Source organism: Harpia harpyja, chromosome 17 (assembly GCF_026419915.1).
Source record: "Harpia harpyja isolate bHarHar1 chromosome 17, bHarHar1 primary haplotype, whole genome shotgun sequence".
NCBI classification, from domain to species: domain Eukaryota; kingdom Metazoa; phylum Chordata; class Aves; order Accipitriformes; family Accipitridae; genus Harpia; species Harpia harpyja.
The window spans coordinates 24440791-24455401 of record NC_068956.1 but is presented as its reverse complement, the minus strand read 5'-3'; the positions used below and the strand labels follow the sequence as shown (position 1 = coordinate 24455401).

Sequence of the window (14611 nt, the reverse complement as noted above, 5' to 3'; positions counted from 1 at the left end):
CCTTTGCTTCAGGTGTCAAGCTTGGCTTTCCTGGGAGGAAAAGGTACATCTCTGCCCTGCCAACGGTAAAAACGGAGCTGCACGGAGGAGAGAAACATTGATGAAAAGGTGACAGTCCCTGCCCAGTCAGCCAAGCACCACATGCATGAGCATCCCTCAGCCTGATCCACAAGTTTCGCCTCCTCTCGCCTTCCACTTCCACTGACTCCAAAGCAAATGTTACTCTTCAGGCACTGGTCAGAGAGAAGTGAATCTTCAAAGACAGATGGCTCTTCTGGACTTTTTTGTTCCTGCTCTAATACAGTCTGTGCCCTTTTCCCAGCCTTGTTTGAGACCTGCTGCGCTACATATGCTCAGTGCTGGAGGACTTGCTCCATAGCTGGCTCTCTGGGGCATGGAGCCAGCCCAGTCACTCCAGCTAAGTCTCTTGCATCCAGAAACAGTGAACACCCGGAGCTGGTACAGCTGGGGAGTTCTGGAGTTCATACAGGTACGTGCACGTAAACGTAAAGGTCAAAATTGAGGGTCATTCCTAAGTTACTTATATACAAGCCAGTGTTTCATTAACAGAAGTGCTTCTGCAGTGATTTTGGTTAAGTATGAAGCAATGCAGAAATGTATAAATACAAACAAGGACAGGTCACTGCTAGTCACAATCATCCAAACAAATACAAAGCCTTGCAGCACATTTTGAAACAGAGAAAAACAAACTCAAACATTCCTAAACTTCTGTAGGTTAGCATATCATAAATATGGGGGAGCAGTGAAAAAAAGAATGTGCTTGTCTTCTCTCCACGTTAAAAAAACCCTTTACTCCATTTCCTCAAGATTTTTTTGGTTTTGTTTTGTACATCAGCCTTTAGAATGTCTCAACATTTCAGCTGTTTGTTAACTTTTTTTTTCTCTAATTTTATTTTGGTAACAAAATCTCAATACCAAGTACCAGAACTTCCAAGACATTTAACTGGGAGAAAATATCTTCAATTCTGCTTAGCTGAAAGAAAATTGACACACTAGTTCTTAGGCAAATACTACTGAATTATTCCCAACTACAAGGAACACCATTTTCACAAAAGAAATTAGTTTTACTTTGGTTTGTGCCGTCTGTCTAACCTACATGCAGACGAAAAACCAACTGATGATCCGTGCTGTGCAATTCTTACATGAACACATACATCAAAATTTCCATCTCATTCCAAATGGCCTCTGATGTACCCTTTGATCTGAATCTTCTTAATATCTTTTAAGGTTAGTATTACAGTACTTGTTCCATTGAAAGCAATGCTCAAAATGTATGTCAGATTTAATTTGAGGCACACGTACCTTTTTTTTCACGGAAGTCAAGGTTGCATGGTATTTTGGATTCTTTACAATGCTACTTTAATTTTTAAATTTTTTTTAAGTATTCCAAATGGATGTTAAGCTTACAAATATTAAGTTAACAGAGGAAAAGGGTTTATATCTTAAAATAAATTTACTGTGCCTCTAAAGTGTTTATATTTTAAAGCTGTATCTTGTAATTAGGAATAAACAGCTTTCCTCCCAAATATATGAAATTTCAGTAGATGAGTTGAGTAAAAAGCTCTTCCCACTGAAACACATGAATTAAATTTCAGTTACATACAGTGGCATTACTCTCACTTCATGTGAGATGTATGGATGTATGGATGACATGCAATGTAACTAAGACTCTAAACTGTCCTATTCAGCCAGTAAGTTTGTCATTTTTCAAAGAAATCCACCTGCATAATCAATTACATTTTCCTGCACCCTACTTTAGCTGTAACGGAGGGTTATATCTGCATTTATTTAACTAGATTTCTAGCTACTGAGCGCTGAATGCAGATTTTTATCTTCTTAAAAGAGGTCACAGATTAACTCTGTAGTGTGCTCACCCAACATTTTCCATTGCTTTTCTTTTAGTACTGCAAATGTTTCCAACAAACATGGAGTAAGAGGCTATACTGTTTTTAAACCGATGTGTCTTCCCTGACCTTGTCCCTTTTCTGCAACTAAAACTCTAAGCCTGGTACCTACAAACGATTCACCTTACCCAGAGGTCATGCTCAGCGTAGTCAAAGAGAAGCCACACTTTCCTGTCAGCATGAGAGAGAAACACCTTTTGCAGAGAAATGACATTTGGATGCTTGAGCTCCCGCAGCAACTGCAAAATAAAGAAAGTCCACAACAGTTACATCCACACATCCAGAGCTGTGAAAGGGCTGGAAAGATTGAATACTTTCATGGTCTTTGCTACATACTCTACAGTACAAACAATAAAAGTTGAAATTTGCAAGTCACAGAAAACAGCACACATTTTTTTTAATGAAAGAACCAGTCATTAGTTTGAAACCAAAGCTGAAAGCAGGTCACATTACCTTAGGGCACTCACTTCCTATTCATTTCCTAAAAGTTGAAGTCTATGTAAACCTCACTATTATCCAGGATCAAGAAGACTCTGCAAACAGCCAGCTGTGGCATCTGCCCTTTCCCATCGGCTGTAATCTTTGACAGAGCCATTTGGGGTATCCAATTTTCTCCTGACTCCCAATTATCCGAAAACCCTGCATTTTGGTTGCAGCCATTCAAGGCTGAATGGGATGACTCATTTAGAGCCTGTCAATGCAGTCAGCTAAACGAAGATGTGGTTTGTAAGATGGAGTCAGCTGATCTACAAGGTCACCACCACCTACAGAAAAAGGTCCAACTCCCTCCCACAACATATATTACAACAGTTACAGCACTCACAGAAGCCATCCACAAAACAGTTTTTTCTCTTGAACTCCGAGCTAACCCAGACACACAAAGGCAATAATTTTCTGCAGAGTTCCTGAGCTGAAATGACTCATGGCACTAACAGCAGACCCAGCACTAGTGAAGGGCCACAGCTAAGAGCAAGAACTTCTTTCAGCAGCAGTGAGCCATTAAGCCAGCTCAGCTGCTTTAGAAACTATAGCTATATGCACCACCAGAAGGAAAACATAGCCGAGATATAGCACAAAAACTGAATGCAGACAGCATCAGTCTATTTGAGCTCTGCTGGTCACGTTACAATCATACTGTACTCACACAATTGCTAAGAAAGAAAAAAAAACTTTATCTAAGCAAACTATTGTCAAGCATGGCTACCCAAGACTAGACAAATTCTTGCCAGCTCAATCTGCTAGAAATTATGACATTTTTAATAAAAGGAATGGCTAGGGGTTTTTTAAAGCCAAGAGCAATTTATCTACTATTTGAATATAGAATAGAAAATTAACATTTTATTTCTGAGATTGAATCTATTTTCAATAAAATATAATTTTTCCACTACATAATAGAGGGAAGAAGAAAATTCATTCCTTTCTACTGATACCTTTGTCACATGTAACATCTTAGCTGCTACTAAGACAGTTAACCGGGAGTGGGTATCTGCATATGTTTTGTTTCCTTCTTTTCTATTTCATTTGAGACAGACTTCCATCCCTACTCAGACCAGAGTCTTCAGCATGGCATTTCTTGAGCAAGAGGACCTATAACCCACAGAGCTTTTATCTCAAGTATGAGATCAAACAGGCAGACAGAGGTTTGAGGAGACAATGCAACATTACAAATCAACGCAGAAGGCAGTGGTTTCAGCATCTTAAACATCTTAAATCTTAAGATTTGTAAAAGCATTACACAGAGGAATTTTAAGGCAGGATCTGCAAGAAGTGTGGAATTCTGTAAATGCCTATAATTCCTACAAAGCATAAGATCAGTATGGGGAAAACCAAGAAATATTTATTTGCAATTTTTTATCAATTACAGGTGGGGACCATCTGTGGTAGGTTGACCTCAGCCAGCAGCTATGCCCCACACAGCCACTTGCTCACCCCCCTCAGTCAGATGGGAGAGGAAGAGCAAAAAAAGCAAGAAAGTTTGTAGGTGAGGATAAGACAGTTTAATAAGTGAAGGAAAGAGGAATTAAAAACAAAAAAACAAAACAAAACAAAACAACAACAGAAGAGATGCAAAGGCTATCACTCAGCACTACCCACAAGCAGACTGATGCCCAGCCAGTCTCAGAGCAAAGGCTACCTCCCCAGAGGGAGGAGGGGCAGAGTGGAAAAAAAAGAAAGCCTGGACAACATGCAACGATTGCTCAGCAATAGCTAAAACACTGGTGGGTTATCAACACTGCTTTAGTTGCAAATCCAAAACACTGCACGATACAGGCTGCTGTGAAGAAGATTAACTGCATCCCAGCCAGACCCAGTACAGCTTCAATGACCGTTAGTGGGAGTCAGCCTCTTAATAGCAAATGAGGTTATAGGGTTTAAGGATACATTGTGCCAGTCCTTATAGTGAAGGTCTTTTTGTTGAATCAGTATAAATTCACAGCTTCAATTTATGCTAAACATTTTCACAAATTAACTGTACCCAGAAGACTGCATGACAGTTCAGCAACTATGTGTCCATACCAAAATTTTATCAGATTTCCTGTGGCCTGATGACATACCTGTACCAGACACAACAGACCATTCCTTGATGAAAGAGGCAGGTACTAGTCAGAGCTCTAGAAAACAACGTAATTTTCCCCTTCACCCCTTCCTGTTCCACATTAAGTCCGTCCTACTCTTTATTCCCCAGGTAGCAGCTATCATCCACTTCAAAAACCCAACCTCTTCACATCAAATGTGATTCACCTCGGAGGACACACAGAGAACCCATCACCAAAGCTGGTCAAGAACATGACACAAAGATGAGAAACTTTGAGTAATGCAGCAGAAGCGTTCCCTGTCTGTATAGCAAGACAACATAGACATAATTCTCCTTTGTTTGTTCTAGAGGTAGTCAATACTGCAGACTTTGAGATTCACAGCATCCCTCTTGGTCTGCTAGATGACAGGCTGCTGCTCTTCGCTGTTTTCAAATCCAGCCAGCAACAACGTTGAAGAATAACTCCGAGATTTAGAATAGTCTGACTATTTTGTGCAAGATGTATTTTGCATCTATCAAATTAACCAGTAAGGCTGTAATCAGAAAGGCACACGGTTGGCATTCATAGAGTAAGGACACCCTGGAACAATTAGGCCTTGATGTTTTGAGGATGCTTCGTGTGCATTGCCAACTTGGCAAGAATACTCAAGGTCCATCAGAGAGAAAAGAAACGTTAAGGATAATTGGACCTAAGAAACGTAGGATGTGACTGATAAAAAGAAACATTCCGCTCCAGAAGGTGCCAAAGGCCGGACGATTGCCAAAGAAACATGACCTGGGGGAAAGGTAAAGGTGGCAGGGGGAGATTGTGGCCTCCAACTCGATTCCAGGCTAGAAGAACTTGCCTCCCCACACCTGCAAGGAGCATGCATGCTAATCTACATAGCAAGCAAAGCTAATTTAAATGTAACTAGCCAACACTAGATGAGATGGTGACTACTAACCAATGAATGTAAATTTAGGCTGGTTTTTACTAATCACGTAACAGAATAAATACATTCTCTCTCTTTGGTGTGGTGTGCTAGCTTTGTGGAATTACCACCTAGCACCCATCTTTGCACAAACATGAAATAAATAATGTCTCTCCCGAGTGTGTGATTATTAACTCGTTGCACACCAGGAAACGAATCTCCTTTTCGGGCAACAACAAGATCCAAATAACTGAGCACGCATTTTCTACAGGCACACACAAAATACAGACATGACCAGCCACGCAGGTATCAACAGAGGCAGGAGAACAGCATCTTCTTTGCAGGCACGCACATAAGCGCCAACAGTACCTACGTAAAACTTGAACAACACAACCGTTTCTCCACTCTGGCTAACCATGCTTAAAGTTCACATACACGGACACCTTCACAGATCCCTCTGACTCCAGTGCAGACCTTACGTCTGTTCAGAATCCAAGCCCAGACACCATGCCCTTTCATCCAGGTTCCAGCTCTGACACCGGGTCTCTCCAGATTTTGGTCTCCTCCTGCTTGCTGGCTCTGCATGAAGTTCACTAGCAGGTCACACACACGAGCTACCAGGGAGAGCCGTGTGAGTGTTCATCTCCTGACCTACGTCTCTCCCGCGTCCAGCCTCTGCAGACCTGTGGTATTCCCAGCAACTGGCCCCTGCAGACCTCATCCTGTTCTCACCACCTAGTCCTGCCTGACATTTGCTAGCAGGTTACAGATGCACACACAGAACAGAGAGCACACTCACACAGAGAATAGTCAGGAACGGACATAGGACAGACTGTGGTGACCACGTACAGAGCTTGGCCAGACAAGCACGCTGCCCAGTAGCCTGCTTACATGAAACCTGCCTCTTATTCCCTCTCCATTTCCCATGCCTTTTCCACCCCAATCTACCTTGATTACTCCCTTTCCTGCCTTTTATCATTCCTCTAAACATCCCAAGAAGTTTTGGAGTCCCAGCAGTCCTCTCAAATACCCTCTATCCTCCTATAAGATCCATAGCAATCTGCTTTTCTTCTCATCAGTTACAAAGCTCTGGTTGACTCTCTTTAAGGACACACCTGAGAGGTTCCTTTTGTGGCCCGTCACCAATGTTTTAAGAGTTCTGGCCTTTGTTACTGTCCCTGATAGCAGCTGTTACTGTTTGTGCATCTGTGTGCTCAGTTTATCATTCTTGCTGGTTTTTGCCTTTACCTTTTATGCTGAATATAGCCGCTAACTACGTATTCTTTCAGTCTGCTTAAAAAACTGATGGGTTTGGTCAAAGCTAGACAGCTACAAGCACTCCAGTGAATAGAATGGCTAATATACATCAGCAAAACCATCAGAGTAAGGAAATGATTACTGCAGTGGTGACAGATGATCCCTTAATCACTGTCTTGGAAAGGCTGAAACGCTCCAGGACAGTGACAATGCAGAGCAACAAATGCAAATGCTGTCTGAAGGACAGAAAGAGCTCAAGCAGATAACACATCACATGGGCTGTAAACAGCATTTCCAGCAACCTCACTCTCCACAAACTGCGCCTCTCTAGCCCATATGCAACATGCCTTTCCTACCAGATGACTTGACTCGTGTCCAGCAGCTGACAGAGTTCACTGAAGACAAAGTACACTGCAAGAAACACGGTTTGACTGTCAGTATGATGCCTGCTGATGATAAAGGCCATTTTTTTGCCTAGTGACTCTGATATCCAATTGCTTCTGCCTATCCTAGTTCAGTTCTATAGAACACAAAGAGAAAGCAGACAAAAATTATGCATTCAGCTCTCAGTAAATTACCTTCTTTTTCATTTGCGTATCACATGATGATTCAAATCTATTTCTAGAGCCAGAAAGGTTTCCCTTAAATTAGTTGGTCAGGGTGCCCCTTATAAACAAGGAAGACCCAACTGATCATCAAAGACAGAAATCAGCAAACAATGAAGATGCTGATACATCTGGTGTGACTTGAGTGTTATAACCCCATGTTGTCCCTGGCTGGTCTTGCCCTTGCTTTCACATATATTATTCAAGACACAGCAATGGAAACAGCATCCCTACTTGCAAGTCCTGGGCTCACACTAAGGTTCCTCTATCTCCCTCTTCAAATGCAGAAATATCCATTCCACAGCCATGAGGCAGCTGAGGGACAGTAAACGAAAGTGTCCTAACGATGCATAAAATTGTTAAATTGCTTCACGAACAAGGACAAAGCGGGGTAAGACAGGACATTATTAAATAATCAACAGCAGCATTAAGGCAGCCTGGCAAACTGCTGCATGACTAAGGCAAATCTTTGCTTGCACAGGGACACTAACAATAATTACCTTTCACATCAAATATGAGCTGAACTCAGCACAAGTCTTTATGAACATGATCGCCTTCCTCCGGTGATACTCCCACATTTCCCATGCAGCTCTCCACCACTACAGACACTTCTCATAAGCCAAGACACTGCATTCTGCACGTAAAAGTGGATTTCTAGCTTTACTGCAAATGTCATTCCACCCCAACTCTTGATGCTTGCTACTATATGTGGTCTGCAGGGAATGCAACCTGCTTAGTGTTGCAATACTACCATGCTTACTGCTATAATTGAGCACAGACTCATTTGCTAGAGCAACTGGCCCGGTGTCCTGGCCCAGGAGTTTCTCTGATGTCCTGTCTCAGGACATCAGCTGTTTTAGAACAGGCAACTTCTTGCTCTCACTGCCTTCCTATGAGTGCTATGCAACACGTTTCTCCTAAAGCTTAGGACAGTCAGAAAGCTGGCTAGACACAAAGCCATTGGCAATAGCAAGCAAAACATTCACTTAAGCAAAAATCACTATTGTGTCATCTTGCTAGTTTGATGGTGTAAATTCAAAATCTAATCATCATCTCATGCTTCAAAAAGGCTCACATCAGTTCCGCCAAGTGATCCAGCAACAAACAAATCATATATTAATAGTCATGCCATGGCCTTCAGATAGAAAATGGGAAAATAGGGACTTGGAACAGAAAGCAGATTGCAGCTGATGCAGAAAGAAAGGCGATTTTCAGACTAGAATACAACTGACAAAGATTTAGTGATCCTGTAACAGATAAGATACCAGTGGAACTACTGCTACAACAAATGAGTATATGCAGTAGTGAGACATTACCTGAAATGCTATGCGCAATTCTGGCCAATTCAGGGAAGATTAATTCCAACTGCAACAGGGCAAAGAAAGCCCAAGCCTACACCCAGGGGAAGGAAGAGCCTACTGCACAACGGGAAACCAGCCAGCCAAGCCAAAATCCTTACAGCCTGCCAAAACAAAGCCAGAGAAAGAAACAGTGTCTCTCTCTTTAAAATCAAAGTGGGAGAGAAGAGCTATTCTAACTAACTGACAATATTATCATAAGTACAAATGGGTATGAGTCATGATTAATTTTGGCTTAAAGGCTGAATAATGTTTATAGAGTCATTACTAGAATGAGACTCAGGAACTGCTTTCAGAGATTCTTCTTTTCCTTACAAGTTTAACTTGTAGTTTGCTAAATTTTTGAAGGTGCGCTTTGCTTGTCTGCAAGAGCAGGAGAAGATTATGACGACTCCAGAGGTGTCATCCAATTCTGTATTCAAAGTTTCTAAAAAAAAAATTCAAATCACTATTCTTAGTTTCCTATCAAACACTGGAGCTCTACTCAAGTGCTTTAAACTTGTTATTTAAACTAAACCCCGAATTTTATTACACAAGTTCTTAAAACCCAAGTTGGCTTAGCTGCTATCCAGTAGATTGAAGATGTGTTTGTTTCAATGGAAATACAATTTTACAGTTTTATATTCTCATGAGTCAGATATTCCACAGTACTAAACAAGAACAAAATACCTGCTGAAAGTACATGCTGTTTTCCTTTCAAGTGTTCAAATGAAAGCTTACAAAGGCAATGTAACAGAAAAAGTTGTAATACTGCTCACTCTAAGAATTTATTATGAAGCTGACAATACATTTTTGAAGCTCCAGTTCTTCAGACTTACAAACATGTGAAATCACTGCTTTAGTTTATTCTTTTGTTTTTATTTTTGAAGTCCTAAATGTTGCAAAAAAGAAGGCTGACAACACAAAATATCAAGAGAAAAAAAATGTGCATTTGTTTTTCACTTCTGTGATTTCCAAAACAAATGAGTCTTACGTGATAACACATAAAAGTTAATCTTTATTAGCACCTCTTATGCCCAAACACATTCAAAGTATTAGAAGAGGTGTTATTAAAGGTTCTCAGAAAGCAAGGAGATGGATGAAGAATCCAGATAAGACAGACACTGGATGTCAAGCTTGGTCAAATTCTGCTGTTCACAGAAAACATTGATTCCTAAGGATGCCAATTCCTAACATTTAATCAGTATCTTTGTCCCACTTTCACAGAACTGAAAATAATACTACCCTCCCTTTATGCAAAAATCTCTCAAGAATACTGTTTGTAGCCCTGTAACATAGCTCGGTAAAGTACTTGTCAGTCACAAGTTACATTTTACACACCATACTACTATTAAATTAAAGCATTTAAGAGTCATTAGACTTGCCAAAGAGGGTCAAATCAAACATTTGTCTTCCTCAATACCTTGTCGCCTTTCATGGAAAGACCGCTAAGAAAACATTACTTGTCTTCTGACATGAGGACTGTACTCATCTAAATGATTTCTGTGTTTAGTCCTGTGGGAAACTGCTTTCACTGCTAGTGTGGAAGAGACACGACACCCCCCAGAACCTGACGAACCTACACCCAAATACTGTTCCTTATCGCATAGCTGGTACAGGACCTCTTCCAGCAAGCTCACCCGGACAGTCATTTGTTCCTTCCCAGGGGAAGGTGTTGAAGAGGGTGAATCCTGGAGTCACCCAGTTTCAGCTTCTGCCCCACAGGGTTCCTCCAGCTGCTGCACGCTGCCTCGGGGTCCTTGGTCGCCCTCAGACCAGCTCTGAAAGAGCCCACATGCCCTTCTTCCATCCCCTCCAGTGGGAGAGGGGAAAGAGGCCTGATACTCATGCAATGACATGTTCTTGTCACCCCAGACACGGCAGCCCCAGTGTGTGAGAAGGACCAAGTCACCTCTACGGCAGCCTCCTCCGCCGCGGTCAGCTCGGCCAAGACCACTGGTCAACGGCAGCTCCCTTCTCACCTGCCCAGGGGCTCTAGCTCTGCCTCTGCCGCCGACCAGCCCAGAAGCTGAAAGCCAGGGTGACAGAGCAGTGCAGAGGTGAGCAGGACTGCTCCGGAGGCTTTCCCTTTCGGGTAAGGGCAGCAGTCATCAACCAGCCGTCTCTCTGCTTATTCTCACGCTGCCTGGGTACCGTCTGCCCGCTCCCTGCAAACCCGGCCGAGCTCCTGACAGAAGGAGAGCTGTACTGGGCCCTGAGCCTCCTGCCTGGGAGACAAAAAATCAATACTCCCCTTTCTTTTGTTAACACTCAGACACGTGAAAGTTAGGGTGCAAGTCTGCGTTATACCCAAACTACCCCTGCAGGTTCCTACCGCTTCCCGTGAGTTACGTTAAGCAATGGCGTGACCAAAGGATGGTTCAACTTGGCTGGCTTACAACAACAGAAAACTAAAAAAACTGTTCGCTTCCCCTTCGGTGAAGATGAACTTCCTCATCCTACAGCCACGCTATCGCTAGATCCAACACAGAGGACATTGCCTTTTGTGATGACAGCCTGCATTTGTTACAATAGCAAACCACAAAATCCTAGGAATGCCCAAATGGCTCCAAGGCAGACCTAAAGAGTGGAAATGATCAGAGAAGCCAGCTACTTATTGTTCTGTAGTTTTCTGTCCCAGCCCCAGCAGACTCAAGGCTGTTCTAACTTGTACGAGCTGGCTATGGTGTTTGAAGGACACCACAGAGACAGGAGACAGCCAGAGTACAGCATCATCCACCCCAGCTCTGCTTTGTCCCATTCAGCATTTCCATCACTGAGAGTGTCTGCCACCATATCTAGCTCTTCCTCTTCAAAGCCAAGTCAAAAACTAATGCTATCATATAAAAATACTACGTGGTGGTTTTACATACAAGCAAGCTTTTCAGGGTTACTTCTGTCAAGCAAACCAGGCACCAAAAAACCCAAAGCTACATGGAATTCCTGAAAAAGTAAAAAAACCCAAACCAAAAAAAAAAAACAAACCACCCCAAAAAAACCAAACCCCAACCCAAGCAGCTTCTCGCTAGCCAAAGGAAGCACAGGCAAGTGAAGTACTTGCAAACCTGCTAAAACTGAATGAAAAATGCTAATCAATGAGAAAAATGTCAGAAAGTCACTTGATTACTTTAAAACCTAAGACTTCTGTATAGGAAACTGCCCAACCCAAAATCCTGAAGGTCTATTTGAAGCCTGGTTAACTACGCCAGCTTCCTACAGCCTTGAAGAACTCTCCTGCTTTGCGAACTGTGAAATAGTATTTGCTGCACTATTCCAGGTGGATAGGCTTTCATGACTTTCTTCCTTGTGATTAAATCAGAAGACAAGGAATCGGGTGTTTGGGCTTCTACGTTTTATATATTTTTATAGAAATCTTCTCACCATTCTATCCCTCTGCTCTCCCATCTAATACAAATCCATTTCTTGGTATGATGAGCTGGCAGTTTTTAGTGCCTGCTTAAATCCTCAGAAGCCCAAGTGCAGATCACAAAAAAGATACCCAGAATCCCAGGCAGTACACATGTCTGCAGAGAACAAGAGATGAGCAGCCAAACGTTCAGTTAAGGTTCTGGAAGAGGCAGGATTCACAAACGCTTACCACGGTGGATGAACGGGAGAAAGATAAGCAAGAATATAACGCTACAACTATCTTGCCATTAAAGACACTGATTCAATTAGCATAATTCGCACAATTACTGTTAATACTACCAGTTAAACAAATGGTTCACATAAAATCACTGGAAAAAAACCCTCTTATTTCAACAAAGTAAGAGACTAGCTAGGTTCTTGAACATTATTAGGTCTACAGTTCTCATGCTGCAGGAAGTACTGAAATGTAGGAAGTCTTTCACATACATATATAGGTTGAGCTCACCCCATAACCGATTCTGCCGTTTCAACTCAGGTCTCTGACCTAGTTCAAACCTTTCCCTGTAATTGATATATTTCAGTATTCAGTAATTACTTTATTTTTCTGAAGATCTGACACTGTTCTTCAGCTCAGGTGTCTGCATCAAATAAACGTCTTAGAAGAGTAGGGTATGGGCATTTTTAAACATGTAAGTTACTCAATAATCCAAAACTGAAGTTAGTCATCATAAACAAGACAAAAGCCATTGCAGAGTTGTAAAAACAAGGGAGAGTTTCACCGTGATTTATATCAAACTGCACTCTTCCCAGATAGTCACAGAGTAAAATATACTAGCTTCAGCTCTCCAGAGAAACTGAAATGGATATACCTTATATGTAAACCAAGTCATCCTAGTTCCTCCTAATACCACCATGCTTGTAAAATGCATTAATTGGGGTAGTCCAGAATACCTTGTAACCAAGTGTGGCATTCAGCCTTGACTTTTTAAGTATGACAACAAATAATTTCATTAATTGGATGTACAGATGACATTTCAGGGTACAACACTGCTGATTAGCTCAGTAGCATTTTCATATATACATTACACATACTCACATAATCAATATAAACAGTGTGGCTATTATCCTCAGTTTGATCCATCTCCATATGAGGCTCCTTTTTTTCCTTTTACAATATTAATTGGTTGAAAGGGGGGGGGAGAATTCTGTACAACAGAATTAAAATAAAGAACACATTTGGGGGAAAAAATTCTCCTGTTACCTCCAAACAGCAACATCAAAAGAATGGTAAGGAAAAGAAATTCAAAGCCTAGAAGTCCATGGTCAGTTATTAATTCAACTGCAGGAAAATTCAACCACAGTATCAGCAGTTGCAAGCCTGGAAGCATAACCAGAAGGAAAGTCAACAACAGCTCAAGAAATGCTGCTTCAGGTTACTCTTTCTACTACGCCTGCTTCTGGGCTCCGCTCTCCTCTTTGCTCTCGATGCCTGCCTTCTTGGCGTCTCTGGTGTCTTCAGTACGTTCCCCTCTTTCCCCCACTAGCCCTGTCCCACGTGGGTTCTGTGTTGTACTGCTGCTCTCTTCAAAGGGTGCATGCTGCAGCAGCTCGGAGCAAGGAGAAAGCCTCCCTGCTTCTTGCTCCTCTTCCACCACTGCTGGGGACCCTGCTGCCCAAGAGGAATGACTACACAACACTCCAAGCCATGTAACGAGGCCAAATCCTTCCCAACTGTCAGCCAAGTTAGTGATTCTCTTTTAATAGATAGAAATTGGGTTAGGGTCATACCCAGATCAGAGACACCTCCCTAACACCAGCCAAGCTTCTCCTGCCAAGCTCAAGCAGAACAAACTCTTCAAAATTCTCTAGGTAAATCACTGCAAAAAGACAAAAAAAATTTTCGCAAACCCTGCTGAAATGGTAGCTGACACTTCCCAAAAGCATTCAGCCTGAAAGAGTCACAGTATTTGGACAATTTCCGCCAAAATGGTTGAAATAAGCAAAATTTAAGACCCTGTTTTCAGCTCCTTTAGTTCGGAGTGGATGTCTACAACGGCAGGGAGGCTCAGCTTTCATCAATGGACAGGAAGAGCTTCTCCTGAAGAATATTCTTTGTGCTTCATTTTTTTCACCTCACTCAGTTCAAAGACTAAAGTGTTCGAAATCACAAAGCCAACTGGAAGTTGACAAAGTAGGAAAGCCTGGTACTCACTTCAGTCAATAAAAATGAAATTAGGCAGGTGTAGTTTTACACTCTTGAGGAATATGGACTGAAAATAAACTATTCGCTTCCCACACACACATCTAACATGCATTTCCTTTTAGTAAGCAATTTCAGTTGAAACATTTCAAGAAAAATAAACCCAAGCAGCAGTATAACATGAGAACGTACAACAGTTAAACTTCAGAATACCAGTTTTACCAGTATTTCCTTGTAAGACTGTCACAAACCATAACTAGGCCACATTATTCACCAGTTTCTAACAACATGGAATATACAAATATAAACCTGAGTAACTTAAGAAAAAGTTTGAATAATATCCATGGGTGTATTACAGCCTCTGAGGCAACGACAATGCCAGTTTATTTTGAAGTCTTCACTTAAATAGAAGCTAACATGTTTTAATCATTATGAGCCAGTAAGAACTAATCTCTTTAGGAAAATAACTGA

The 14611-nt window shown here is 41.7% G+C and overlaps 1 protein-coding gene across 3 annotated transcripts in view; it reads right to left on the bottom strand.

Annotated features, from left to right (window-relative positions):
• The window catches only part of CDK8 (cyclin dependent kinase 8), an 87869-nt gene that overhangs the window by 44592 nt on the left and 28666 nt on the right, over window positions 1–14611 (bottom strand). For all 3 annotated transcript variants that reach the window (XM_052812553.1, XM_052812552.1, XM_052812554.1), the window contains exon 3: window positions 2054–2164. In XM_052812553.1, the coding sequence (XP_052668513.1) occupies window positions 2054–2164 (111 nt within the window). The remainder of the gene's footprint in view (window positions 1–2053; window positions 2165–14611) is intronic.